General features: G+C 34.5%; 1 protein-coding gene across 1 annotated transcript; it reads left to right on the top strand.

Moving 5' to 3' along the window:
* Nucleotides 1-2,053: 2,053 nt before the first annotated feature.
* On the top strand, nucleotides 2,054-5,331 carry LOC127810930 (transcription factor bHLH123-like). The gene is made up of 7 exons (XM_052350544.1): nucleotides 2,054-2,544; nucleotides 2,793-3,333; nucleotides 3,464-3,571; nucleotides 3,662-3,727; nucleotides 3,864-3,929; nucleotides 4,071-4,121; nucleotides 4,512-5,331. Exons 1-7 carry the CDS (start codon nucleotides 2,228-2,230, stop codon nucleotides 4,659-4,661), a joined length of 1,299 nt encoding a protein of 432 aa, XP_052206504.1. The 5' UTR covers nucleotides 2,054-2,227; the 3' UTR covers nucleotides 4,662-5,331.
* The last annotated feature ends 22,294 nt before the right edge of the window (nucleotides 5,332-27,625 follow it).

Raw genomic sequence — 27,625 nt, 5'->3', positions numbered from 1 at the left:
GACTACTTTGACATAAAATCTTAGAAAAATAAAAGGCTAAATTGGTTCCTTAAACTTTTTGATTTTGGTCAGTTTAGTTCATGAAATTTTTTTGAACTTAAATTCACCCTTAACTTTTTAAAATGGTTCACTTTGTCTACAGAATGTTAATTTTTGGTTCATTTTGTTCCTAAAAAGCTAATTTTTTTAATTCAAATTCACTTTTAAAATAAACCATTCTCTAAAAGTTTATGGGTGAATTTAGCTTTAAAATAATTTCAAGGAGTAAGTTAGGCGAACTCAAAAGGTTGGAAGTGTGCCTTTTTCCATTCAATCTTTATATCACCCAAAATAAAAGTATATCAATACATTTTTTCATATAAAAATATCAATTACACACATACTAATTAAATCTTTCGTATATATATAAAATTTTTGTATTAGAACCATGATTTTATTTTCTTTTTTATATGGAAATAGGAGTTTTAGAAAATGCTAGTTCATCTGGGTAGATGGAATTTGACAACCAAATGATCTCTACTCTACATATGAAAATTTATTCCTCTGCACTTTAGTTTCTTGATAAATTAAGATTGGCAAGTGATAAGGGTACTGAAGAATACTATATATGTGTGTGTACGTGTGTGTGGGTGTGTGTGTGTATGCGCTCTACCCAGCTTAATTAATTAATTAGCAATGATTAATACGTAATTAACATTTGATGATCAGATTAATTTGAGGCCCAATTTGATTGGATATGATCCTAAAATTAAATGGGTTGTAAATTGTGCTCTTGAAAGCTATGATGGTTCTATGAGCTCTTGAAACTGGATGCCGATCATCCACATTATATGACTCGCAATCATTTTGCTGTTGACAAAACTTAAGATTAGAAAAAAGATCAAAGGCATAGACACACTACAACTCTCCCTTGGGAAGTTGGTAGGATTCACCTACCTAAGGCTCCAAAATTGAATTAGCCAACAAACGTGATCAATTAATGTTTAACAATTAATGGAACAGTGGTCCAGCTTCCTTTGGGGTTTGTCACAAGGCACAAAGTTGCAATGTTCAATGACAATTTTGGACACTCAGGTCAATCTCTCTTCCACCACACACACACACGCACACGCACACGCACACGCACATTATATTCCTCTCTTCCTAATTTACATAAATTGAGTTTGTGGAGTAAATCAGGCTCAAAAATCTCTTGGTCCATAGCTACTTGTAGAGAAGCTATATATACATATATATCTATATGCATACCATATGAGAAAAATAGGTCGTGGTAATTACTATTTTAAGGATTTTTCTCACTCTCGAAATAATTTATTATATGAAATGGTCATAGCTAAAACTGATATATATATATATAAAATAGTTTCGTTGTAACTGTGATTTAATTAGGAAATAAATGTGCGGCAAGATTTTAATAACACCAAACTAGAGTTTGGAATATTATTATAGTATGGATTAATTAAAACTATCCCTGAAGTAACCCTTTATAGATTTTACTTCCGAATTAATATAAATCAGAGAAAGGTTTGGTGGTGGGAGGATAAAGCCAGAAACATTTGAACTTTTAATCTTTATCAGTTTGGTTCATAATATTGTTTGAAAACTTAATTGATTATAGTTCCGCATTTAATTTATGTAATGCGGGTAATTAATGTATTGAACTCTTGTGGGATGGACTAAACTGGAAGCAAAATGATATTCATACCTAATCTTTTAACAGAAAAATCAAATAAAAAATGATGCATGCGTGGAGTGGCAGTTCTTTGTTATGAACCATTGTTGTGGATTTTACTTTTCTCGATATATATATTTTAATGGGTATGCTTAAAAAATGGAAAAACAGAAAGAGGAAAAGAAAAAGTCTGATCATCATTCTAATAAAGAAAAATTGTTAATTTACTTGCTAAGTTTGTTTTAGTAGGCTAATTGAGCAAGGGAATTTGCTGTGAAAATTAAATGACCTTTCGTCTGTCTAGTCTAATCAGCACCCAGCCGAGAAGTCAACTGAATTTCAGTCACTTGTGTGGTTCCAAGTAGATATAAATAGGGAGATGCTGCGAATCGATCTCATCATTTTATGAGTCCAACGCAAGCGCAAGAAGCCCAAGAATATATATCATAGAGAGAGAGAGAGAGCCTTTCAGTGTGAAGAATCTGCAGAAAAACCAGATAAAGAGAGAGCGGAGAATTACACCGGGTTATAAAAGGAGCTCGAAACTCACTGGCCATGGCGGATGAATTTCAGCTCGGCAATGGAAACTGGTGGAGCACGTCAAGAAACCGGATCGAAACCGGATCGTCACCTTCTTCTTCATCCCTCACCAGTGCCAGCAGCTTTGGATGGCCGGCAGAAATGGACCTCAAAGCAAGGTCTTCCATGGATTCAGTGTCCGTTTCTGATAGCTCGGTGGTTTTCCATGATGCCCAAAAACTGCAAGGGACGGATTCTGCCGGAAGCGGTGGCGTCCTCGCCGCCGATCCCAGTTTGCAGATGATGGGTTTAGGCCTCTCTTCTCAGGCAATGGATTGGAACCCAACTTTACTGTAAGAAAAATATCAGAAACCCTATCTACTCATTTGTTTAAAATTTATATTTTTTGATTTGACCAGTTTATCACTGATTGTTGGTTAACTAACAGAATCCTCCTCTTTTATCCTAATTTGAAACTGATAGTAGATAAGATTAATCCGCAGCCGGAGTTCTTATCAAAAACCTTAAAACCAGAAATCCATTTTTGCTTCAAAATTTTGGGATGCTGACCTATAGGTGCTTAAATTGTTTTTGGTGCCAGCCGTGGAGGAAAAGCTGAGAGCAGTTTTCATTTTCAAGACGACTTGAGCTTGAGCACAAATTTTCAGCAAGAAACTGGGATCGGGCCATCTCAAGATCAGTTCAAGCAAATCAACCGGGGATTTTCATTGGACCAGCAGTTTGGCCCGCAAATTGGCGGCGCCGGCGACGGCGCTACCTCTAGTTTTCCGGTGGATCCCGCGGCTTACGGAAGCCCATCAACAATAATTCAAGGACTTTTAGGGTCGGATAGTCACCAAGCACAGTCTAGTTTCGAGCACCGGCAGATAAACTATCCATATCAAGCTAGTTTTGGGATGAGCTCCGGCGAGCATTTGTTGCCTTCTTCCTGGTCTAAATTTCCACAGTTTCTCAGAACTTCGCCTCCAAAGCAGCAGCAACCGCATAGCCAGCTACAGTTCTCCAACAGTACTCCTTTCTGGAATGCAACTGCGGCGGCCATGAACGACGTCCGGTCGAGCTTTTTCCAGTCATCGCAGCCCCAGTTTCCTCCACCAACCTTCGACGAAAAACCCAACAAGGTAATGTGACTGGTGGAAGAAACAAGGGATCCGAAACAATGAATTTTGGAATGCTTTGAATGAATTATACGACTGTTGTATTATTACATATATATATTGAATTGTTTGCAATTGATGATTTCTTATGCAGAATGCATCCGAGGTTCGGGAGTTAGGCGCGGCGGTGAAGAAAAATAGCAGCGAATCATCGAACAAAAGGCCGAGAAGCGAAACATCGTCACCTTTGCCAGCTTTTAAGGTAATCAGAAAACCTTAATTTTGGAATTTGGTTCTTGGATCGGTAGTTCTTCTGTAGCCATGGATGAGAGTTTTGTAGCTTTGTTCATAGGTGAGGAAAGAGAAGATGGGGGACAGAATCACTGCGCTCCAACAATTGGTTTCACCTTTCGGAAAGGTAAACTTGTTGATGAGTACATATATATCTTTACTTTGATAAAAGATGTATATGTATTGATCAGAGATGATTTTATTTTTGAATTCAGGATTTTTAGTGACTTAACTTTATCTGATTGTAATCATGTTCGTTTCAGACTGACACAGCTTCAGTGCTCTCTGAAGCAATTGAATACATCAAGTTCCTCCATGAACAAGTTAATGTGAGTGCCATAAGAACCCTATGATTATTATTGCAGTATAAAATTCTGAACAAATTAATTCATCCAATTCCCACATATAAAACAAGAAAAGGGCTCAAGTGTTCAGCAATTTCTAATGCATATATGCTTATGAATTTTCAGGTCTTAAGCACCCCATATATGAAAAGTGGAGCTTCTGTCCAACACCAGCAGGTGCAGATTAATAAATTTTCTTCAATTATTCCTTCCAGCTGCAATTAATAATTAACATAAAGGGTTTAATTTTCACGTAGAACAAATTTTAGTAGTGCACAAGGAAACAACTCAGCGCTTTCATAATTACTTCATTATAACAATAGGACGAAAGTTCTTAGTAAATGAATGTGACAAAATATAGATGTGGCCATTAGATAGATATATATACGGTGCTATTTAGTGTAATTTTTTGTTTTTCACACTAACTTGCATAAAAAGGATATTAGTGAAGTCTTGTCAGTTCACTAGATTTACTGTAGATCAGAATTGAATTGAAATGTCTATTCTTTTTGCTTCATTTGATCAAATTGATCATAATTAAAGCTATTTCCTCATCAAATCATGCAGAGTTCTGATAAATCAAAGGACCCTGAAGGACCAAAGCAAGACCTTAGAAGCCGAGGACTATGTTTAGTGCCAGTTTCCAGCACCTTACCAGTCACCCACGAGGCAACAGCTGAACTTTGGACCCCTACATTTGGAGGAACATTCAGATGATTAAAGACGGCCTCATCAGAAGCCGTAAGCATTCTGGAAGGGCCGATCCAGATCGATTCTCTTTCCTGCAACTAGAATATATATCTTTATCAAAACCCCAGAGACAAGTTGGGGATGATAAGATAATATAAAGAAGAACAAAAAACGTACAGGTATGAGGTATAGCTATTTAACTCTACTACTGGTCTAGGATATGAAGAAGCTAGCGATGAGGAAAAATGATGGGGAAAGAAAATGAAATGACCCGTTAAAGAAGAAGAGATTGTCAGGACATCAACAGGCAAAATGATGCAGCTTTGGCCGATGATATTAGGGACCATTTGGCACTGGAACATTACAGTCTTTTGTAATAATTGACGAATTATATGATGGAAGGGTTGGTTGGTTAGGAAGAAGAATTAGGGGTGGTGCTGCTGCTTGCTAGCTAGGGAATTAGAGAAAGTGCAGATTAGTTTAGATTTTGTTGTTTGTAGCTGAATTTAGAAGAGGGCAAAGGAGGTAGCTTTTCATTGTTGTATGTTCTCTAATGTGCATAGAGAGCTGGCACTGCCTTTTGTTTAAAGGAAACAAAAGATGAAAAGAAATGAAAGGAATAATTGAATTCCAGAATAGGGGAGTGAGGGAGTGTGGGGAGATCAATTGATTGGAAATCTCACTTTTGATTTGTTTATATGTTTGGAATAATGTTAGTGGAAGTCGGAGGCTGGCCCACTGCCCCTCCTTTTAGGGTTTTTAAATTTATTTTTCTTCTTATTTCTTCAAAATCCTTTTTTTTTTAGTGTACTCTTTGCATAAGAAAATGGAGGGATATAAGCGCAGCAGCTATCAAACATGCTTTTGTGCTTTTCATCCATTGTTCACTTTGAAATGGTTCTATTGGATGGTGAAGAGAAGCCAGCCTCCTCTCTCTATGTGCAACTAATTCCCAATTTGTGAGATACAAACAACTGGTTTTTAAAAGTCATATATGGATGCATGGTCCCCTTTGCAACTTTCATAATTCTTGTGAAATTGATTATATCACAATCTTGAAATGTGAAAATCTTACCTGAAAGAAAGTGAACAGAGTGAGGACTGGTGAATTTGTTCATCTTTAATTTATTTCTTTTACTATTTTCTTTCATATTTTGGTTAAATCTAGAATTATCCTTAGGTTCTACTATTTTTGGCAATCTATTTTGCTTTATATGAAGAAAAATAAGTCCCATTTTTGTGTAATTTGAAGTTAGAACAGAAACAATGCAAATAACGAATAGAAGGAAATGTAAAATGGATTTGAAAGTGATGATAATGATGCAATATATTGAGAACCATTATGAAATATGGTCACGTGGATTGTAAATGAATTAATATGTAGGAACAGCTTGTAAACAAGTTTGACTTTGGCTTGTTTATATTGTTTATTAAATAATCAAACAAATTTAAATAGGATTTTAAAACTTGTTTAATAAATAAGTTGAGCTCAAAAATAAATTTTTTCAACTCAATTATATTGATAACCAAGATCGTTTATGATTTATATACAAGTTTGTTAACAATTCATCTAATTAAAGCTCATTGGTGGTTCATTTAAAAGGGATGCAAGTTTAAGGTTTCTCTCTAAGCTTTGCCTACGTATGCCAGTAGTTCGTCAATGCTATCAAATGGCCTTTGAATCTCCAATTTAAAAATATCTTCTCTTTGCCTTCTACCTCTCCCATACCCCTATTCCCAATCTTTTGTTTACCAACAAATCACTTCTCTAATTTCACAATCCTAAATCCCCTAAATCTCTGTTCTACACCCCCGCCCCCCTTTCCTTTGTTTCCACTTTTCTAATTCCCTATATATAAACCCTTTTTTCTAACTTTCAATATTCCCTCAATGATCATTCTCAACAAAACAAAACAACTTAAGACAAAAGTAATTTCTAATAATCTCTCTGTCAAGAGAGACTGATTTCGAAGATTTTTAGACTTAGTGTTCTAGATTCTTGGATATTTATTTTTTAATATAGTGGAAGCTAGTGGAGAAGTCATTTTTTATTTTTAGGAAAACAAATTTCCCATTCCACTTCATATTATGTATATATATTCTTGACTCCTCGAATAAAGTGATACAAATTTTTCAATCTCTACCGAATTTGTGTTGTCACTACAAAAAAAAAATAAAAAAATTAGATACTAAATTTTCTTTCTGTCTCTAATAGAGACGGATTGGCCAAAAAGCTATTAGAGATGGTTTTAAAGATAAAAAAATAATCGTCTCTATGTCAAAGATGGAATTAGAGATGGATTTTTTCTGTCTTTATTTATTAAATTTTTTGCATAGAAATAGATTTAGAGACAAAAATTTTCCATCTCTTATCTCAGAGAGATGGAAACTTTCCCCTCACTAAGTTGTATTCAAAGATAGAAATTTTTCTGTCTTTGAAGTTAAAGACAGAAAAAAATTTCATTTTTGATATTAAAGACAGAAAAAATTCTATCTTTATCATTAATTTTAGAGACGAAAGGAAAATTTTCGTAAAATAATAAAATAATTATTATTTTTCACATCATAAAGGTAATTATTTTGATAAAATAATCGTTATTATCTTCTTCTTTTTTAAAAATATGACATTTTTTATATCTATAATTCTTCTAGAATGCTTCAATGATAGAGTATTTATGGTGATCTATTTCATTGTCTTTGAAGTTTCAATCAACATGTAGTTGTTGCATTACTTAACCCTTTCTTGCTTTATTCTTTGTTTTCTTTTCCACCAATTCACGTTTAGATTTAGCTCTCAACCATCTTTCAACTCTTTCCGGCCCCCTCTTCTCTCAAAGATGAATATAGTATATATACAATAAGGTCAATTGATTTCACTAAATTTATTTAACTATTTTATAATATATATATATATATTAAAGCTAATTAAGTTTGACTCAGCTTAAAAAATAAAAAATTTCAATTGTTCCTGTTTACTTTGAAAATTACAAAATAATAATTAACAAAACTTGGCATTTGCAATTGTTTCAATCTTTTGATTTTTTGTTTAATTTGCATTTAATAACAATATGTTTAGAATTACAAATGATTTATAATTTTATGGACAACTTAATAGTTTGTCAAAGATTTTGTAGAGAAAAGTTAAAGACATTATTAACCATGGATAGTTAGAGTACCAAATGATGAGAGATTATGGATGGAAAGAGCTTTTTAGTTGAATTTTTTTATTTTTTGAAACACATGAAATGGATTATATGTGTATAATTTCTAAAATTTAAGGTGCAACATTATAAATGTTACAATTTCGCATCGTTATCAACTGATATAAATAAACAAATAAGAATAAATACATTAATTGAATTTGTAAATTTAATAAATTCTTATAGTGATAAAACGAAACATCTTTACAAACCAAACAAAAAACAAAAGTGGGGACTTTCGAAAGCAATGATGAGAACATTAAATTGTTCTTAGAGTTAGTATCTTTTTAGTGACTGAATTTGGACGCACAAATATATATAAATAAACAAACTATAATAAATACACTAAATGAATTTGTAAATTTAATAAATTCATTAATGAATCCTTATAATGATAAAACAAAACATCTTTACAAACCAAATTAACAAAAAAAAAATGTATTTGAATTATAGTATACACACAGTCAACACCAAACGTTTTTACATAGAAAATGTAACGCCTATATCTCCTGGAGATCCCACTAACAAGAGAAATTGGGAAAGTGGAACGTTAAGGAAATGATATAAAATAAAACCTCAATTAAAACCAACCACGTTTATATCATTAACCATCACAGGCCCACAAAAATATATACATCAGCATCGATTTATCGAATTTGATGGGCTACACTGTCCAAACATGTCAAAGTAAAAAGGGAAATAAAGTTAAATTACAAAAATTAAACTGTATTCGGGTTGCCCTCAAAACAATACCCTGAGAATTTTTTGGTTGGAAGAGCCCTTTACACATGTCTAATCCCCAAGATACTCAAGCTCCAATCGACTTGGCCCCTTGCTAGGATTTCCCCTTATCTAAAATGATGTAAAAAAAATAAAGTGAACTGCAAGACTCAACAAGTAATATGTATGACAAGTACGAAGCATAATGAATTGAGGCATAAACGATAAAAAATTGAATAGAATAGAACAATTTTTCTCCCATCATTAACTTAAAAATATTTACCATGCCTCACCACAATATACATATATATGTAGCCACACAAAACCATACAAATCGTGCCACCAAATCGTGAACCACAGTCCGCCCATGCACTAGTAATAAGCCAGGTGAGCATTATGAATCATAAGTACAAATATAATAATAGAACATGTTAACCGCAAGGGTAAGTAAATAAGATTTTGATGATAACAAAAATATTTTTATGATGTAAATGTACTTTTTACTCGTGCAAAAAAATAAATAAATAAATTTATTTTGAATTAAAAGTGGATTGTCTTTAGACATGTTTCCTTTTTTTGATCATTTATGTTTCTAAAGTTTATTTTTGAATTTTCATATCTTGATATATGCATTTCTTACTCATGTAAAAAATAAATTTATTTTGAATTAAAGGAGAATTGATTTTAAACATGTTTTCTTGTTTTAATTATTTATATATCAAAAACTTATATTTGAATTTTCATATATTGATAAATGTATTTTTTTCTCATGCAAAAAGTAAATTTATTTTGAATTAAAGGTGAATTAATTTTAGACATATTTCCTTGTTTTAATCCTTTATATCTCAAAAGCTTATATTTGAATTTTCAAATTTTGATTTCTCATGCAAAACGTAAATTTATTTTGAATTAAAAATGAGTTATTTTTAGACATGTTTCCTTGTTTTGTAAGTTTGTTATTTTTATTCACTTGTTGTGTGAGAGGATTATATTTGCTAGTAGTATGCTACTGGTTCTTACTTAGGCAATGGATTCTATGTTGGTTCTAGTTCCAATTAAAAACTAGTATTGATTCTCTCTAATGGAATCTTAAACTAAGTCTTGAAATAGAGAATTAGGCTCTTATAGCCGAACCTCTATAAATTTCTCTTATTCATTTTGGTTGTGTGATTTTATTGTTATCAATCCTACTACAATCACTACATATTAAGATCACAAATTTAAGAGTTTTCAAAAGAGCTAAAATTATTAATATTTGAAAAACCCAATTCTCCCCTCTCTTGGGTAAGGGTGTGCATTATTTTGGTTAAACCGACCCCACCGAACCGAAACGGTCGATTCGGTTCGGTTATTTAGGTTGGTCGTGATCGATTCGGTTAAAAGGATAAGGGTTTAGCAGTTCAGTTAGCTCAGGCGTTTACCCGAAAAAACCAAACCGACTGATATATGAAACGACATCGTTTTGTATATCTTAAAACGATGTCGTTTTGCATTAAGACCCCAACCTTAGACCTTTAGTCGGTTCGTCCGTGTGCCATTCATCGACTTCCTTCGGCCTTCCCAAGTTCAGAGAGAGAGAGTGAGCAAAACCCTAACCCTAACCCAGAAACCCCATTTCGAACCCCGGTCATTGTTGCCATCGTTCGTCGCCCTCGGTAGTCGGTTCCTTCGTCGCCTCCATTGTCTCGGCCCATTCCTCACCTTTGTGTTAGACATCGACATACTCACATAGCCACAGATGAGGCTCTGATTTGCCATTGCATCTTGCTCTCTCTTCGGTATTTAACTTTGTTTTTGGTTATGCTCAGAGCAGACGCTGAGTCGCCGACCGTCCGTTGTCCGTCCATCGTCCATCTGTGTCCACCATTCCTAGGTATTTTTTCATTTATTTTTGTTTTTTCGTTTGTTTTAAATCTTTTGATATGCTACTCAACTTTGTCTTTGTGTATACTGTCTATCCCAATCCATTTTTGATTTTTTCTTTTTCATTTTGGTTTTTTTGTTTGTTTTGAATCTTTTGATATGCTACTCAACTTTGTCTTTGTGTACACTGTCCCAATTCATTTTTGGTTTTTTCGTTTTGGTTTTAATTAAATGATTTCTTCTTGGCATGATGGCATCAATCCATTTTTTTTCTACTACCGGCTACTTATGGTTTGTTTCAACACCCCAAAATAGAGGATTCGAGCGTAGAGAGTTTTTTTTTTTTAAATTTTGTATTTTACAATAATTATTTTATACTTTTTTATTCAGTTGGGGTCCTAATCCTATTGGACAAAATGGAATATCTAATTATGAAATATTTTGTGCCATGGGACCTTTCCAAGACTCCAACCAATGGTAGAAAAACCTATAAATTAATTAATTAATAGCTATATCACACTGTTTGTGGACGAAAAATAAAATTAGTTAATAGAAAAATTATAAATTTTTATTATCATGATTCATAATACATGGCATGTCTATTCTATTTCTCATTTTAATAGTTTTCTTTTGAACATAGCCAAATGGATCTTTAAGGCTTGTGTTGTTCAAAGTCATACTTAAAAAAATGCATGACAAATAACATATATTTTTCACTCATAAAATAAAAACATATATTTTTCAAAATCATGTGCAAAACCAAAACATATGTTCTCATAGGTTTCTATAGATACTAGTGGTAGTATTATTTAAACCCCATTAAGGTTATCCTTCCAAGGCCATTCAAATAATAGTAATGACAACATTACTATTATTTGAAAGAGACTAATTTTAATAATATTATTTATTGTAATGTAACAGAGAGTATTAATTGTTATTACACTGGTACTTCATTCAAAATAGCAACCTCAACGTCATCCTCATGCAATGTACGGAAAGCCATACTACTATTGCTATATGATTTTTTGGTAATTGATCCTTGTTTTTATTTGTTGGGTTTCCTAATTTATGTACATAGATGCCATTTCCAACTATAGTCTTTAGTATTTAAAAACATTTAAATTAAATTAAAATTACTCTTTAGTCTTTAAATATATTTAAATTAAATTTACAATTGTCAATTGTATTAATAATCTAATTTTAGATGGCAAAAGAAGAAGACATGACTCACACCACAAATATCCTTAGTGTAGATAATAGTTCAAGACCTGCACCAATAGCACCAACCCAAGATGATAGCCAACTAGAAAATGATAGAGGTGCAACATCACTTGGGAAGGCAAAGAGAAAACCAATAAGAGCTAGGTCAGAGGTTTGAGATCATTTTACCAAGTTTACAAATTCAGAATGTGAGATTAAAGGGAGATGCAACTGTTGTTCTAAGGAGTTCCATTGTGATCCCAGAAAAAAATGGGACTAATGCTTTAAGAAATCATATGGGAAATTGTAAGAAATACCCTCATGTTGTAGAATCTCGTCAAATGGAATTATATTTTCAATCAACTACAACAGGGGTAAGTGAGGTGGTGGTGATAATGTTGCTACAGTGGTTAATTGAAAATTTGATCCAGCGTTTGCAAGAAAGGCTTTAGGTTGTATGCTAATGGTAGATGAGATACCTTTCAAGTTTGTTAAGTATGAGGGGTTTAGATTGTAATATCCCAAAATTTGGAAATAAATAATAATTATTCAAACCGGTGTTTGAGGACATTATTGAATATTTGGGAATTTAAGAGGAATAATTTATTTATGTGGTTTTGAGAAAAATAAGGAATTAAAGGTAATTAATTAAATTATTTAGGAATGGTTAATCAGTATTAATTATCGTATTTGTGGTGATTATTGAATATTTGTGGGTTAAAAAGAAAATATTAATTTATTTGGGTATATGGAGATTTAAGAAAATGTTTATTGATATTATTTTGAGAAAATAATTATTTAATTAGGAGTATTTATGAAAGTAGGAAAATAAATTAATTTAGTGAATTTCTGAAAAATTCGAGGTATAAGTGTAATAAGAGAAATTGGAGTTTGGGGTGTATGTGGCATTTTCGAAAGTCAGGGGGTTTAAAGTGTGATTTGCGAAAATGGGCTGGGATTCCTTTAAATTTAATAGTGTGCGGTTATATATTAAAGGCAGTGTGTGGTGCGGTGGTCGCGCACGAGGAAGGTCAGCGGTGTGACGCAGGATCGAGACTTGGGGCTTGTGCGTGCTGGAAGGATTTTGGCTGATTTTTTAGCCAAAACCTTGCCCATGTCGTTTTGGGCAAGGCGGTGGGTGCATTGAGGCTGCCACGCGACAGCCGCTGGTGGTCCATTTCCTTTGCTTTTTAAGCTGCAATTTGCAGCGAAAATTGGAGAAAAATCGGTCATCTTCGAGTAGTAGCCAGAGGAAGAAAAACAGAGAAGAAGAAGTGCGCTCCAAGGCCATTTTTGGAGAAAAAATTGGGGATTAAACTCAGTTTAATTACAGTTTAATTAGTCAGGTGAGTAGAGAATTATGTATTAAACATTCTGTATGGTTGAAATTTTATTTTGGATCCAATTTTATTAATTTTGGGAGTTTAATCTATTTTACATCGTGTATTATTTTGGTGGCATTTAAGCGAAAAAATGCTGTAAATGACTAGATACAGGCAAGCTCTCATCTACCCTTACGATTTCTTTCCATTTTATGAACCCCTTGCCTTCCCTTAATTCGTTTCTGTGTCACGTATTAATTATATGAATTAAGGGTACTATTGGCATGATTTAATTTAAATTAAATATGAGACTCATTGAGGTTTTATTTCTGGTGTGCTTAGATGGGATTTTAGACGATTAAATTATTTAGATTACATAGTAGATTTATTTAATTAAAGCTATGATTTTATTTATTGTCAGCAAACGTTTTACTTCGCAACGGGAATGCAAGAAAAGCAAGAAATGACTGCGTAAAGGCAAGCTCCTAACCCTCTTCTCATGATCTTTAATTCCCGTAAAAGAACCTGTGATTTCACGTATTTTATCACCTCCCTTACTCTAATTCGGCGCCTATCATTATTTATTGAGTTATTATTCATTTGTTTTAATTTAAATTAAATGCGAGACTTCTAGAGATTTATTTATTGTGTGCCTACGGGGTTTGTACGAGCCCCATTCCTTTCGGAATGATGCCGAACCTAGCTTGGGGACTAGGTTCCTAGACGTGCGGGTTTATTTACGATTTTTCTCGGATTTATTTATGGTTTGGTTAGAGCTATCAAACAGTGAGGCAAGGGTCGGTTGTTGGTGGCGTTGGGGTAGACTTTTGTACGGCCCTAATGTGGACCGTTGAGTGGACACTCCTAGTCACTTGCTGTTGACCAGTGCCGGGCACTGTTGACTAGCTTTGCCAGTATGTGATTTACTGCATGATTAGATACATTGTATTACTGTTCATGATTTGATATGCACATGGGTAAGGGATGCATGTTGGGGTATTCATTTATTGAGTATGCTTGGACACGGACATTCTAGCTTGGTTAGGTTGCATCCAGCACAGGCATATGTATCGCGTGTGGTTTACTATGTGGGTGGAGCATGGTCTGATGCCTGGATGTATGGGCACCAGTATATCACGTTGATGCTCACTACGCCATTGCATTTCTATGTGCATTGCATGGTTACTGGTAGTTATTAGTTCTCGGACGGGAGGACCGTTCTGAGGGAGCCTATGGCTCGGGTGTTGGGAGTACTGACACGGACACATGGGTGACGAGAACACCGACCCTGGGACAGCGCGCACAGGTTTGTTGGAGATTTATGTTACCTTTCAGGGCAGCAGTAGGTTGGTATGGGACCTGCGTGCCACGTGTCTTGTGTGGGCCCCAAGGACTGGTATGTGCTTTCATTATACTATACTTTTGTGTGGTAGCGTCTCATGGCTTGTGTGTGCTTGGGGCTTGGTGTCTTGGGGGGAGTTCATTGGATCTGTACAGCCTTCAACCTTTCTTTCCTTATGCTTGCTGAGTCTCTCGACTCACTTTTGTTTTCCATCATTCCAGGTAGTGGCAGCATGGGCCATGGGCAAGGGAGTCAGCTTTTAGCAGCAGAGTCGGTATGGTGTATAGGCAGTCCCGTTAATTCTTGTTAACTCTGATGGTTGAGTAGGATTTACTCTATTATTTTTACTGTGCTAGGTTTTTTCTCGTGTCTTATGTATGTCGGCACAGGAGTCTGAATTCATTCATTTATCTTATGATCGCTATGTTAGCGGTGTTCCCATAGTGCATGCATGTATATAGCTTTCGCTTTCGTTGTTTTAAATATTGTGTATGCATGCCAGGGTGGTTCCTGTATCGTGTTTCACTCTTTTCTCCTTCCGTAGGCGCTCCCATTCGGGTAGTCCTGGTGGTTGGGATATCCGGGCGGGGGTGCTTACATAGATACTTTGTGAATGTTATTTATGCAAAATTTCGGTTTCCTTCATATTGGACTATGGCGCGTGATTGTTTTGAGTTATTCAATGAAGAGAGGTTGAACATAATGAATGAGTTGAAAAATTCTTGTCAAAGAGTTTGCTTAACCACTAACATTTGGACTTCAATTCAAATGATGAATTATATGTGCTTGACAGCACACTATATTGACAATACTTGAATTTTGAAGAAAAAAATCTTAAATTTTTGTTCAATTTCTTGTCATAAGGGTGATGTCATTGCTATGGCAATTGCGAAATGTCTCATGGGATGGGAACTTGATAGAGTTTTTACTTTGACCATGGATAATGATAGTTCAAATGATGTTGTTGTGGCTAATTTCAAGAAAACAAATGAAAAAATGGGATACTAGCATTATGAATGGGCAATATTTGCATATGAGGTGTGTGGCTCACATTATAAATCTGGTTGTACAAAATGGGTTGAAAGACCTAAATGAATCGGTAACAAGAGTTAGGGATGCAGTTAGATATGTTAGACGATCTCCTACAAGATTGAGAAAATTCAAACAATGTGCTGAAATGAAAAAAAAAATGAATGTAAGGGCTTGTTATTGTTGGACGTTACAACTGGATGGAACTCCACCTACTTGATGTTAGAGATCGCTCAAAATTTTGAGAGGGCTTTTGAGAGATTTGATGAAGAAGATCCTTGTTTTAAACTTGATCTTAGTACAAGTAATTGGAATATTAATTTGAACCAAGTTATTACTATAGATGGGAGACCAAAGGAAGATGATTGGAATAAGGTCAGACTTTTTGTCAAAGTGTTGAAACATTTTTATGAGCTAACTTTGCGAGTATCGGGTTCATCATATGTCACCTTCAACATATTTTTCATGAGCTTGGTAAGATGCATTGTCTCTTACGGGGGTGGTTGGAGAGTGATGATTTTGAAATGGTGGAAATGGCGATAAAAATGAAAGAAAAGTTTGATAAATATTGAGGGGATCCACATAAAACAAATCACTTAATTTATATTATTATGATGTTTGATCTGAGGTACAAGTTAGAATATATGGAATATGTACTGAAAAAGATGTATCAGGGTGAGAGTGGAGTTGGTGTAGTTTTATTATTAAAAAACTCCTTACATGCTTTATATGAGGAATATAAGAAAAAGTTAGGACCTCGAGATGATGCTAGAAAGCCATCTGAAGTGTCTACTCCAACTGTTGTGGCGAATGATGAGAACGACTTTGAAAACACCTTTTTTCTCACTTCAAAAAATATAAGTGTGGCGATGGTAGTGGACCTACAGTTGTGCCTTCGAAATTGGATAAGTATTTTAGTGAAGTGCGTGAACCTCTAACTAAAGAATTCGACATTTGGAAATGGTGGAAAGCAAATTGTCATAGGTTTCCTATTCCGTCTTCGATGGCTCGAGATGTATTAGCATTTCTAGTATTGCATCTGAGTCTACATTCAGCACTAGGGGTCGAGTACTTGATCCATTTAGGAGCTCTCTATCTCCTAAAGTGGTTGAAAGCTTGATTTGTATGCAAGATTGGCTTCAGTCATTTATCACCCCAATAAGTGTTGAAGAAGATTTGGAGCATGTTAAACAACTTGAAGAAGGTAAAACTAGTTAAATTTACTCAGTTTTACTCTCTTTTAAATTTACTCTAGAGTTAGTTCAATACATGTTACTTTGATATTAACTAATTCATTTTACATATTGCTTTTAGAATTGTCAAAGGTTATCATAAGAAACAGCTCAACGTCCAATATGGAAATTTAGATTTCTGATTTTGAATATCTCGTGCATTTGTAAGTATATATGTTTTATACTTTCTAATTGTATATATTTTATATTTGCTTTGAACAAATTTCTTTATGGACTAACAACATATATTAGCTCCACTTCTTTTGTAGGTTAGATGCAGGGAGAGGGAGGTGAGTATTACACTCGTGAATAGAGGTCAAAATCTGTACTCAAAGGTAAGTACAGATTTTTTTTATCAACTTGTAATCAAATTTTGGAAGGGGCATGTCAAAATGCTTGTAGAGTTGTAGTTGAGTGTGATTTTGTTATATAAATGCCCTTAGTTTCTAGCAAACTTATGTTGAGGACAACACAAAAATGAAGATTTGTTTATTTAGATGTTTATATAAACGGATTTTATGTTTATATGTTTATGTTCTTTCTTTTCGTTTAGATTTGTGTTAGTTTAACTTTTGGTCTTTCACGTTGCATGTTTATATGTTTATATCACGTTTCATGGATTAATTAGTTTCCAGGTTCCAACGGACTTATGTTGATATCTTACAATTAGTTTCCAGTAGGCTTAGTTAGTTTCCAAGTTCTAGCAGACTTGTGTTGATGTCTTATGTTGATGGCTTAATTTAGACTTATGTTGATATCTCATTGCATGTTTATATGTTTATATCATGTTACATGTGGATGTGTACAATGTGAGTTTCTTTGGATATATGTCATTCTTTATGGAAAACTTTTGGCTGCAAACTTTAGTTTTGTTTGTAGGAATTTGTTCACCAATTTTGGTTTTGTTTGTAGGATTTCGATTATGTCGATTTTGGGTATAATCGGTTCGGTTTTTTTCGGTTATTCTTGTGTATAATCGGTTCGATTTTTCGATTCGGTTAAATGAAGTTCACTATCGGTTTGTTTGGGTTTGGTTAAATCAGTTAGTATAAAAGTTCAGTTCGGTGGGTTCGATTTTCCATTTTAAAATGGTTCGGTTCGGTTCGCTAAAAAATGGCCGGTTCGGTTCGGTTAAACTGAATGCTCACTCTTACTCTTGGGTAAAGGCAACAAAAAATAATAAAGGAGAACGCTTACATCAACTACATAACCTCTTACTATAATTTACCACGTCATACAATAACCAATTTGTTCTAACATCACAAGGTCCAATGTATCAAATGTTAAATACTAGTATGATAACATTGCAAGCCATATCCCTCAACTATCAACAAGTAAGAAGAAACGGTTGATAGATATCATCGAAAATGATATGCACGAAGCTCAAATACATGCAAAACACACCAAATTCTTGCATGCAACTACACCCTATCAATAAACACATCATTCCTTTTGAAAAGATCTAGTGAATCGAAGCCCCATTGAGACCACATACACGGTTTACCTGAAAGTTTGAGAAAAACTACACGAATTACAAACAACCGAACAAGAAACCCTTCTTTCAAAACAAACTCTGGTCTCAAAGATTTAACCAACAAAAATAGAGAATCTAAAGACTCTTAAACGAAGAAAGAGATCAAATTTTACTCTCGAAATGGAAGAGAGAAGGGAAATTCACAACAACCCATAAAATTCGAAAGAAAGAAATGAGAACTTTCCATGTACATGAAAGAATAGGAACTTGCCTTTAAGATTTTCAATAGCCTATCCGAAGAGAAGAAGTAACATGCTGGAACCTTCAACCTCCACTTTCTTGAGCTTCAAAAATCAGAGAGATGGAGAAGGAGAATTAGAGAGAGCAAGAAGGAGAAGAAGAAAGAAAAGAAATAGCTTCCACACCAAGCCTCCCTCTCTTCTTTATATATTTTCATTTTCCTTTTTCTTTTCTTTTCCCTTGTTATATCTCTTCCATTTTTTCCCATTTTACCCCTTACACATATATACATATATCCCTTTTTACCATTCATTTAATTCATACATAAAACATATATATAAATATACCCACGCACCCAACAATCTTCTCCCTTCTTCTTTCAATTTCAACCCACAAATTTTTGACTTTTCCAATCCCATTGATCTGACTTTTCTCAAGATCTTTGCCCTTTGACTTTTCTCACTTCACACAATATATTTCCTTTAACTTTTCAACACACCACAGCCTTATTTATTTCAACTTTTCACACTTATTATTTCATTCATTTCCATTGACTTTTCAACCATCACATGATCTTGCTCTAACTATTTATCACACAACAATTTAACTTTCTTACCCATCTCTTTCAATGATTCCTCTATATCCACATATATTCATTTTTTTCTTAACTTTTCATACATGTTAAGTATTCTCAACATTTAAGTCAAATAATTCCAAAATATATCACACATAAAAACAATGACCAAAATAACTTAGACCCGATAGCGGGTCGTTACAGAAAACCACCTGAATGTGAGGAGTAAAAATCACAGGTATAAACTATAAAAAAAAAAATAACAACACAGAAAGCACGAATGACTAGTAATTGCTTTCCCAATCAACCTTGATGTGAAGAGTAATAATTTTTGAATTAGCATATAAGTAATTATTTTGGAATAATTATTATAGTTTTTTTTTTTTTTTTGTAATTTTTATCCATAATGTTTTAGTAATTTGATAATTTTTTGCCAAAGAATGAAATAGAGACGAAAATTATCCATCTTTGATTTAAAAATGGATTACTTTTGTCTCCATTTTGAATAGAGAGGGAATTAGAGACGAATCTAATTCCTTCTCTAATGCCGATATATATATGTATATATATACATCTTGCATGTTCTTTTCCCTTATTTGCTTCATACGAAGCCCTAGCCATTTTATATACATCTATTGCCTGTATCAATTGACTTTGCTCGATAACCGATTGCTATTCACTTTTGACCTGCATCATCGTCATTGTCACATTCTTTCTCTCAAACCGCCTGTTGTGTCACCATCAATGTCTCCAGTGCACATTGCCTGCTAATGGCTTTTAAGCATATGTAAATATACTAATTAAGGTGTATCTTAATTTTAATTATGAAAACTCACATTCACCATATCAAGTGTATGTATTGCAAAAAAATTTACTGCACTCAATAGCCTATAAACTACCCACACTAAGTACACAAAATCCTATGTTTAGCTCCCCAAAGAAATTGAACCACATGATTATGATTATTTATTGGGTTAAAGATTATTTATGAAGCATTTACATGAAGATATGTAAAAGAATAATGAATATATATATATTAATATCAATTTAGAGGTTTGAGGATAATTATTAAAACCCAAACAAGAATGTTTTAAACATTTCATATATTTAACCCACAATTTCAACCCCAAATTAGCCTCCATTTCATCATCTCATGTCAAATAAACCAAGTATTGACTAGAAAAACAAAATAAAAAAAAAAAACCCTTGAAACACTAAAAGAAAGCTACACATAAACAACTTTAAAAGTCAACTCATATTTAACATATATATAGCCTCTACTCTATTGAAACAAAAACCAAATCCCAAACAAATAGCAACAAAAGGGTAGGTCAAAATCAAATGCATTTTTCAGAGCTACAACATCAAATGGAGATTTCATATTAGATCTATCACAAGCGATGCAATAGGAAAAAAAAAAAAACAAAGAGGTAGTGGTGGTCACATATAGATTTTGATGGCGATGGCTAGCGAACGACGACGCTGTAAGGGCCCACTCCCAGATATACCCGCTAGCATAGGTAGATCCGAAATGGGGTCCTATCAAATGGATGCAGATACAAGAAACTACTAGAAATAACCTTTAACGATACACACTACAATAATAAAGACATAAGTAATTCCATTGCCATTAAATCCTTGTATGTGTGTTACATACGGACCGGGCATATTGGCCATACATTTCTATGAAGCAAGGGCTAAGAATTTAAAAACACAAAATAATCTATAAGCCTGAGCCCTTTACATAGATCCCAAAATCTTGAAAGTCAGGGATAGTCTCTGTACACCTCTAATCCTGACCCCTAGTCCCATTGGACTCACTTCCCATCACTGTCTTTCCCTTACTTGGAATGACAAAAAGGAAACAAGGTGAGCCATAAGGCTCAGCAAGTATATATATAGCAAACAGATGCAAGTAAAAGACAAGTTATGAAGGCACAAATAACATAAAGTCAACAGTAGACACCTGCCTAATACACAAACATAAATCAAGTTATGCCTTCTCATTTACTTGACCAGCACACAATTCTTAGGGTTTCATAGGGAGTTTAATACACACATTTCATCTCATGGCCCATAAGGCCCTTTTTTTCGTTACACAACACCATACATAGTACATTTCAAATCAAACAATGTGGATGAGACGCCCTAATAGAAAACAATGCAGATGAGCCACCCTAGTTGGCATGCCATTTGGGATATTCTCTTATTTCCTTTTCTTGCAAAATAGTAGGTATGTAATGAATATATATATACCTAACATTAAACAATCACATAAATCACATGCACCTCTCAAGCTTTGATAATACCACACAAATGCACAATTAAATCATGCACGTGTAACTGTAAGTGAACATATGATGTCTAGACTTTAAAATGACACAACGAAATTCATGAAAACCACATTTTAGAGTTTAGGTATATATTTAAATGGGAATTTACTGGATCTATACATGTCCAAATTGTCCCATATTATACTAGAACGTAGTCTATTGAGTTAGGAGTACAAAAAAAAAAATGGAACTTGATTCCGATATTCCTACAAGAAGTTATGGCCAAAAGAACGCAGACTGCGCAGAGCTGTCTATAACCTTTAGTCAACTAATGAGAAGGATAGTCAGTTGACTATTGGAAAGCTTAGTCAACTGGATCGAGAACTGATCTTTTGTAGGCTGGCAAACCCACTTATTAGTCGACTATTGACCCTAAATAGTTGACTAATGAGTCCATAAACTCAAAAAATGATCAACAAACACACAAAATCCCCCACGGATCATTTTCTTACCCCCAAGCTACCATTCTAAAACAAAAACGGGTTGAAATAAACCCCGTAGAAACTAAAACACAAATCCCAACCAAACTCGACATCAAGATTGTTCAAAATCCAAGTTTGAAGAGAAAACAAAGATGACACCCACAACCGGTTGTAACCATGGAAATATCAAAAGAAGGAGATTCACAAGGCTTTTAAAATCAAGAGAAGTAGCTCACAACACCAAAACAAAAGGAAACACTTGCACAACAAAAACCAATGGTGCAAGAGGGAACTTGCCTTAGCTTTCCTAATATCAGAAAAGAAATCAAGAAGAAGAAGCCTCCTTACGCCGCCTTCCACTTGAAGCTTTGAACCGACAAGATCAATGGAAGAAGAGAGGAAAATAGAACTATGGAGCCACGAGAGAGAGAGAAAAAGAATATTGGAGAAGAAGAAATAAGACTATATAAGAAGGAAGATATTTCTTCCAACCTCTCCAAATAACCATCCTACCCCCCGTTTAAGCACACCACACACATACATATTAAGTCCATTTTAGTCTTTCTTCCATTTCCTTTTCTTTTCTCTTTTTCCCATTTTCTCTTTAACTCATTACACACAAAAATATAATTATTTCTCCACATCTCCTTTAATCCATTTTTACTCATGAATTACACACAATAATTACTTCCTTTCAACATTCATTTTTCCTTACCTATTTATCACCTTGTAGAATAATTGTGGAATTTATAGCTTAACGCCACCTTACCATATCACAAATAAAAAGAAATACTAATAACCACTAGACCTAATTAACGGGTCGTTACAAATGCAATAAATGGCACCAGTGGAAGCAAGCGATGGTGATGGCGACGACGATAGAGGTGATGTGCGTGAGCTACGGTGACAGAGGCGGTGTGCATGGATGACAATAATGACTATGGCAATAAAGTAGGTGGTGTGAGCAGAAGACGTTGACGACGACGACAAGTAATATTGTAATATGAGAGGGGAATTATAATACAAAATTTTGGATAAATATTTGAAAATGGAAAACACTATGTATCAACAATGACCAATTTATATAATTCCCAACTTGGTCATTCTTCCTGACTTGCTCAAGTAAGCGGCTAGTGTGGTGGGTAAAGGTCGGCTTCTAATTGCATGATTTAACGTTCTAATCCATCCCACAAATGAAGTAATTTGTCAATCTTACACATGATTCAACATTATGTCCCTAAATAATTTGTGCATATTAAGTGCATGTAATCACAAGGTGTAGTTGTATATACTACTCTAGTTTTTTAGTTCTTTAACTATTTGTTTAAATCAATTTCATTATCTGGTTGATGTTCATCATTTTTTTAAATTGATTTATTCTCCCTTCGTTTGCATTACGATGCATGTTGGCTAGTGCTATTCAAATCTTCATTACTTGAATTTAAGACTCCTATGTGTGTCATGAACTATAATGAAGGTTTCAAGTCTAGTATAAAATAATAGACTGGGGGAATTAGAAGTGAATCAAAAACATGATTATTAGAAAGAAAAACAAAGACGAAAAAGACCAATAGAATAAATACAAAGACCAAGTCAAGTGAGAACAAATAAATAAAATAATAATTTAATAAAAATGATAATTACATTCAACAATATGATCCATAATTTTCTAAAAGGTAAAGAACTCAACTAAGGTACTCAAGAGATCAATCAGAAGCCATTGGTTTAGTTCCATTGATAGCCCCAAAAGAAAAACAACTACTTATAGAATACCAATGAATAAGATAAATTTAAATCACTCTATTGACTATCTAGAGATAACATAATCTGTTATATTCCATAATCGCATATGGAATCTATGGTTTTCAATTGCCATTTGTATGTGAATAATTAAATCCTGAACCATCTAAAATTGTAAATTTAGGAAGATTTAACCATATGAATGTGTGAATTACTACCATTACTCTTGGTTAATTAACCATGTGCAAGTACAACTCTATGGTTGTTGATCACATTTTTTTTTTTTTTGTCTAGAATCAAACATAATAGAAATTCCTGAACATCTAAGATGGACAAATAATAGGTTAATTGTTAATTGGCATTTAACTAATAAATTTGTTGAGAAGGTTGCAATTTATAGACTTCATATATGCTCAAGATCAATTTCAGAGGGTAGGAAAGTTGAGATGTCCTTGTAAGAAATACAAATGTAAAAAATTTAAATTCGTTGAAAAGGTGAAGGAAGATTTATCTAAAAAGTGGTTTGTGGAAAATTATTATTATTGGGCTAATCATTGAGAATCATTGCCCTCCTTTCCACTAGTAGTTTGAGAAAATACATACTATGGTTATGGTGGACAAAGAGAAGAATTCAATCCGTATAAGCAGATGGTGATGGATGCCGCATGACCTAATATGGGTCAGCATATTGAGCAACAGGGCTTTGGGTATGAACATAATGTCACTAAAGATCCCAATCTAGATGCACAACAATTTTTTGAGATGTTGTCAAGTGTGCAAGCTCCATTGTGAGATGCATGTGAAAATTATTTGAAGTTATCTATGGAAATTGAGAGTTTAAGTCTCAAGAGTGATTACAATATTCCTAAGGGCTGCTTCAATCGCATGGTCCAAATGATGGGTGATGCGTTTCCTAGTTATAACCATATGCCCACGAATTTATACTATGTGAAAAATTAATGGAAAAATTAGGGTTAGGGCGTATAAAGATTGATTATTGCCCTATTGGTTGCATGTTGTATTATTAAGATGATGAGTCTGAGCAAAGTTGTAATTAAATTATGTGGGCATGAGTATTTTAAGCCAACCATAAGAAGGGGTCAAAGCAAAGACATAACCCATAAGAAGATGTGGTATTTACCACTTATGCCCAAGCTACAAAGACTTTATTCTTCACTAACTACAACAAGCCACATGAGATGACATCGTGAGAACCCAAGAGAGCCCGATGTTTTATCTCATCCATCAAGTGAAGAGGAATGGAAACATTTGAAGAAACCTATCCTAATTTTGCAGCCAACCCCTGAAATGTGATATTAGGATTATGTATTAATGGGCTTTCTCCCTTTGGGATATTTGGGCATGCTTATTCTTGTTGGTCTGTGTTCATTACTCCTTATAATCTTCCTCCTCAGATGTGCATGAAAAGAGAAGTAATGTTCTTGAATATCATTATTCCCTATCCATCCAATCCCAAAAGTAAGATTGAAGTGTATTTGCAACCATTGATTGATGACTTAAAATTGTTGTGGAATGATCGTGCTCTAAACTTATGACATTAATTTGAGACAAAACTTTATGATGAGGGCAACTTTCATGTGGACTATGAATGAATTTCTTGCTTATGGGATGTTGTTTGTGTTGCGGAAAATCTCTACAAAACAGTGGGTTAGTACTCAATCGAAATCAAACCAAAACAACTGAATTCAAGAACAAATCAAGGCAGAAAATTAAACTCCCTGTTTTGGCTATAAAGGTAGTCACGAAGACTGCTCCAAGACTCAGATCTAGGCTTGTCCAAAACATCACTTAGGTAGCGCTAACGAATAGGGACACCAAGCCACAAATGAGCCCAAACCCCCCAAGAACCGAAGCCCTCAAACCCCCAAATCTCTCGGTCGATCGACACCCCTCACCCAAGCCACAAAAGCTTCCACACACAGTAGGATCCACCAAGGAACAAAGAGTAGTCACGAAGATATGGGTTCAACAATGGCTGAAAAACTTACCTCCAAGAGAAGACAACAACTTGGACTAAATAAGTGTTGCAAATGCTATTGACGAATAGCCACAATGCACAAGGAAAGTGCTGCACTTAGCAAGGAAAGAAGCATCTGACCGAGAAGGAAAGAAACCCCAACAGGATAGGCCATCAATGAAGGGAGAATCAGTCAAGAGAAGGAACAAGAGAGAGAACACAATCGGCCGCCACACATAGGGCACAAAAGAGGAAAGAGTCCCTTTTATATTAAGGGCCTAGGGCACAAAGTAAGAGGAAATGGTCTTGGGCTTCATGGGCTTCCTCCCTCCCTTGAGAAAATGGGACAAGGCCCATTTTTCCTCCAAATGGAGGGTTAAGGGCTTATGACCTGACTTCTATTTGGGCTGCCAATAAGGGTGTTTGAACCGTCGCTTCAATCCCGGGCCAAAACGTATGAAGCTAACTCGAACCGTTGTCATCGCCTTAGGCTTCATTAGGAAACACAAACCCACAATCTCCACCTTGATTCCTAATGAGGCCAGCACACACTGGCAACACAAAACAAGCACATGCAATAGATGCAAAACATGCAACAAATGCATAAGATAGGCAACAAATGCTTAGACAAGCAATAAATGCTTACAAGCAACAAAAGCTTAAATATGCAACAAATGCATGAACTTGCAACAAATGCATATTATCCACATAGGAAATGCAACAAATGCATATCATCCACATAGGAAATGCAACAAATGCATAAACATGTTTTTAAGGCCTTCTCTCATCCTTCCACTTAGGCTAGGATCTCTCTAATCCTCCCACTTAGGCTATGATCTAACCCATCCTACCACTTAGGTTAGGATCTCTCTAACACTCCCACTTAGGTGAGGATCTAACTCATCTTACAACTTATGTTAGGATCTCACTATAAAATGAGTTGGCTAAGACTCTCCACCTTGCTCGAGGTTCTATTCATGACACTCAAAATGCTGAATCTAAGAGTGTGAACACCTCACCAACCTCACTAGGGTCATAGGGGGTCATTACATTGGCTTCTTCCTTTTGTTTACCTTTCTTGGCATAACAATCCTTAATGAAATGTCTGGTTTTCCCACAACCGTAACACTTCTTACCCTTCCCTTGGGTTTTGGACTTTGACCTACCTTTCCCTTTCTTGCTACCTTCATCTTGACTCCTTAACTGAGACCTACCCCTCATCATGTGGACCTCACCATATTTTTTCTCACATTCAAGTTCCATTTGTTTACTCCTAAGAGAATCTATGACAATTTCTGGTGTTAGAGTATCCCTACCATACTTAATGGCATTTTTTACCTCCTTAAAGGCATCAAGAATGGCATTCAAAAGAATTATAGCCTTATGTTCCTCAGACACTTTTTGACCACAATTCGTGATATCTTGAACCAACTTGTTAAAGACATCTAAGTTTTCATCTAGGTCCTTAGAGGGGTCAATCTTAAAACTATAGAAACTTTCAAGCAAATAAAGCTTATTAGGGATGGATTTCTTAACATATAGTTTTTCCAATTTTTCCCATAGTTCTTTAGTTGTGTCAAGTTTTCCTACTTTCCTTAACACTGAATCAGAGAGATGCAAGATTATAGAAGTATAGGCAAGTTCATCTATTTTTGATTTTCGTTCAGCTGTTGTGTTTTCAGGATATTTACCATCAATGGCTTTTGATACTTTTTGTTGAACTAAAATCCCTTTCATTTTCTATTGCCAAATAGAAAAGTCCCCCTTCCCATTGAACACCCCCATTTCAAAATGTGTAGCCATGTTCACAAAGAATATGTTTAACACACAAATAAGAAGTGTAACCTACAAAACACTAAGTTTTTCACATTGTATCCTAAACAATGGGTATGCACAAAACAGATTCAATCAAGGGGCAGATTTATTAGGCACAATTTTAAAACACTAAGTAGTTAAAATAGCCACAGATAAATCTAAAAAAAAAAAAAAATTCTCAATATGGCAGCAGCAAAATAAACACAGATACGATGCTACCTAAGTAGACTTACAAAAAACAACACAAAGTTTCAATTTAAAACCTAGGCAGCATATTCACTTAGAATCAATTCCAACAAAAAATGGTACCAAAATAACACAGGTTTACTCAGCAATATCTAAAAGGCACTAAGTAGTTTAGATAACAGTAAATCATAAACAACCACTAGAACCCACAAAGGATCAGACCAAGCAGAATTCACACACAACACAAAACAACTGATTTTCTAAGCAAGACTTAACCGCACCAAAACAGGTTATGCTAGCATAAGAAAATCACAGATAATC

This window comes from Diospyros lotus, chromosome 10, assembly GCF_014633365.1.
Source record: "Diospyros lotus cultivar Yz01 chromosome 10, ASM1463336v1, whole genome shotgun sequence".
NCBI lineage: Eukaryota > Viridiplantae > Streptophyta > Magnoliopsida > Ericales > Ebenaceae > Diospyros > Diospyros lotus.
This window is presented reverse-complemented; position numbering and strand designations above follow the sequence as displayed.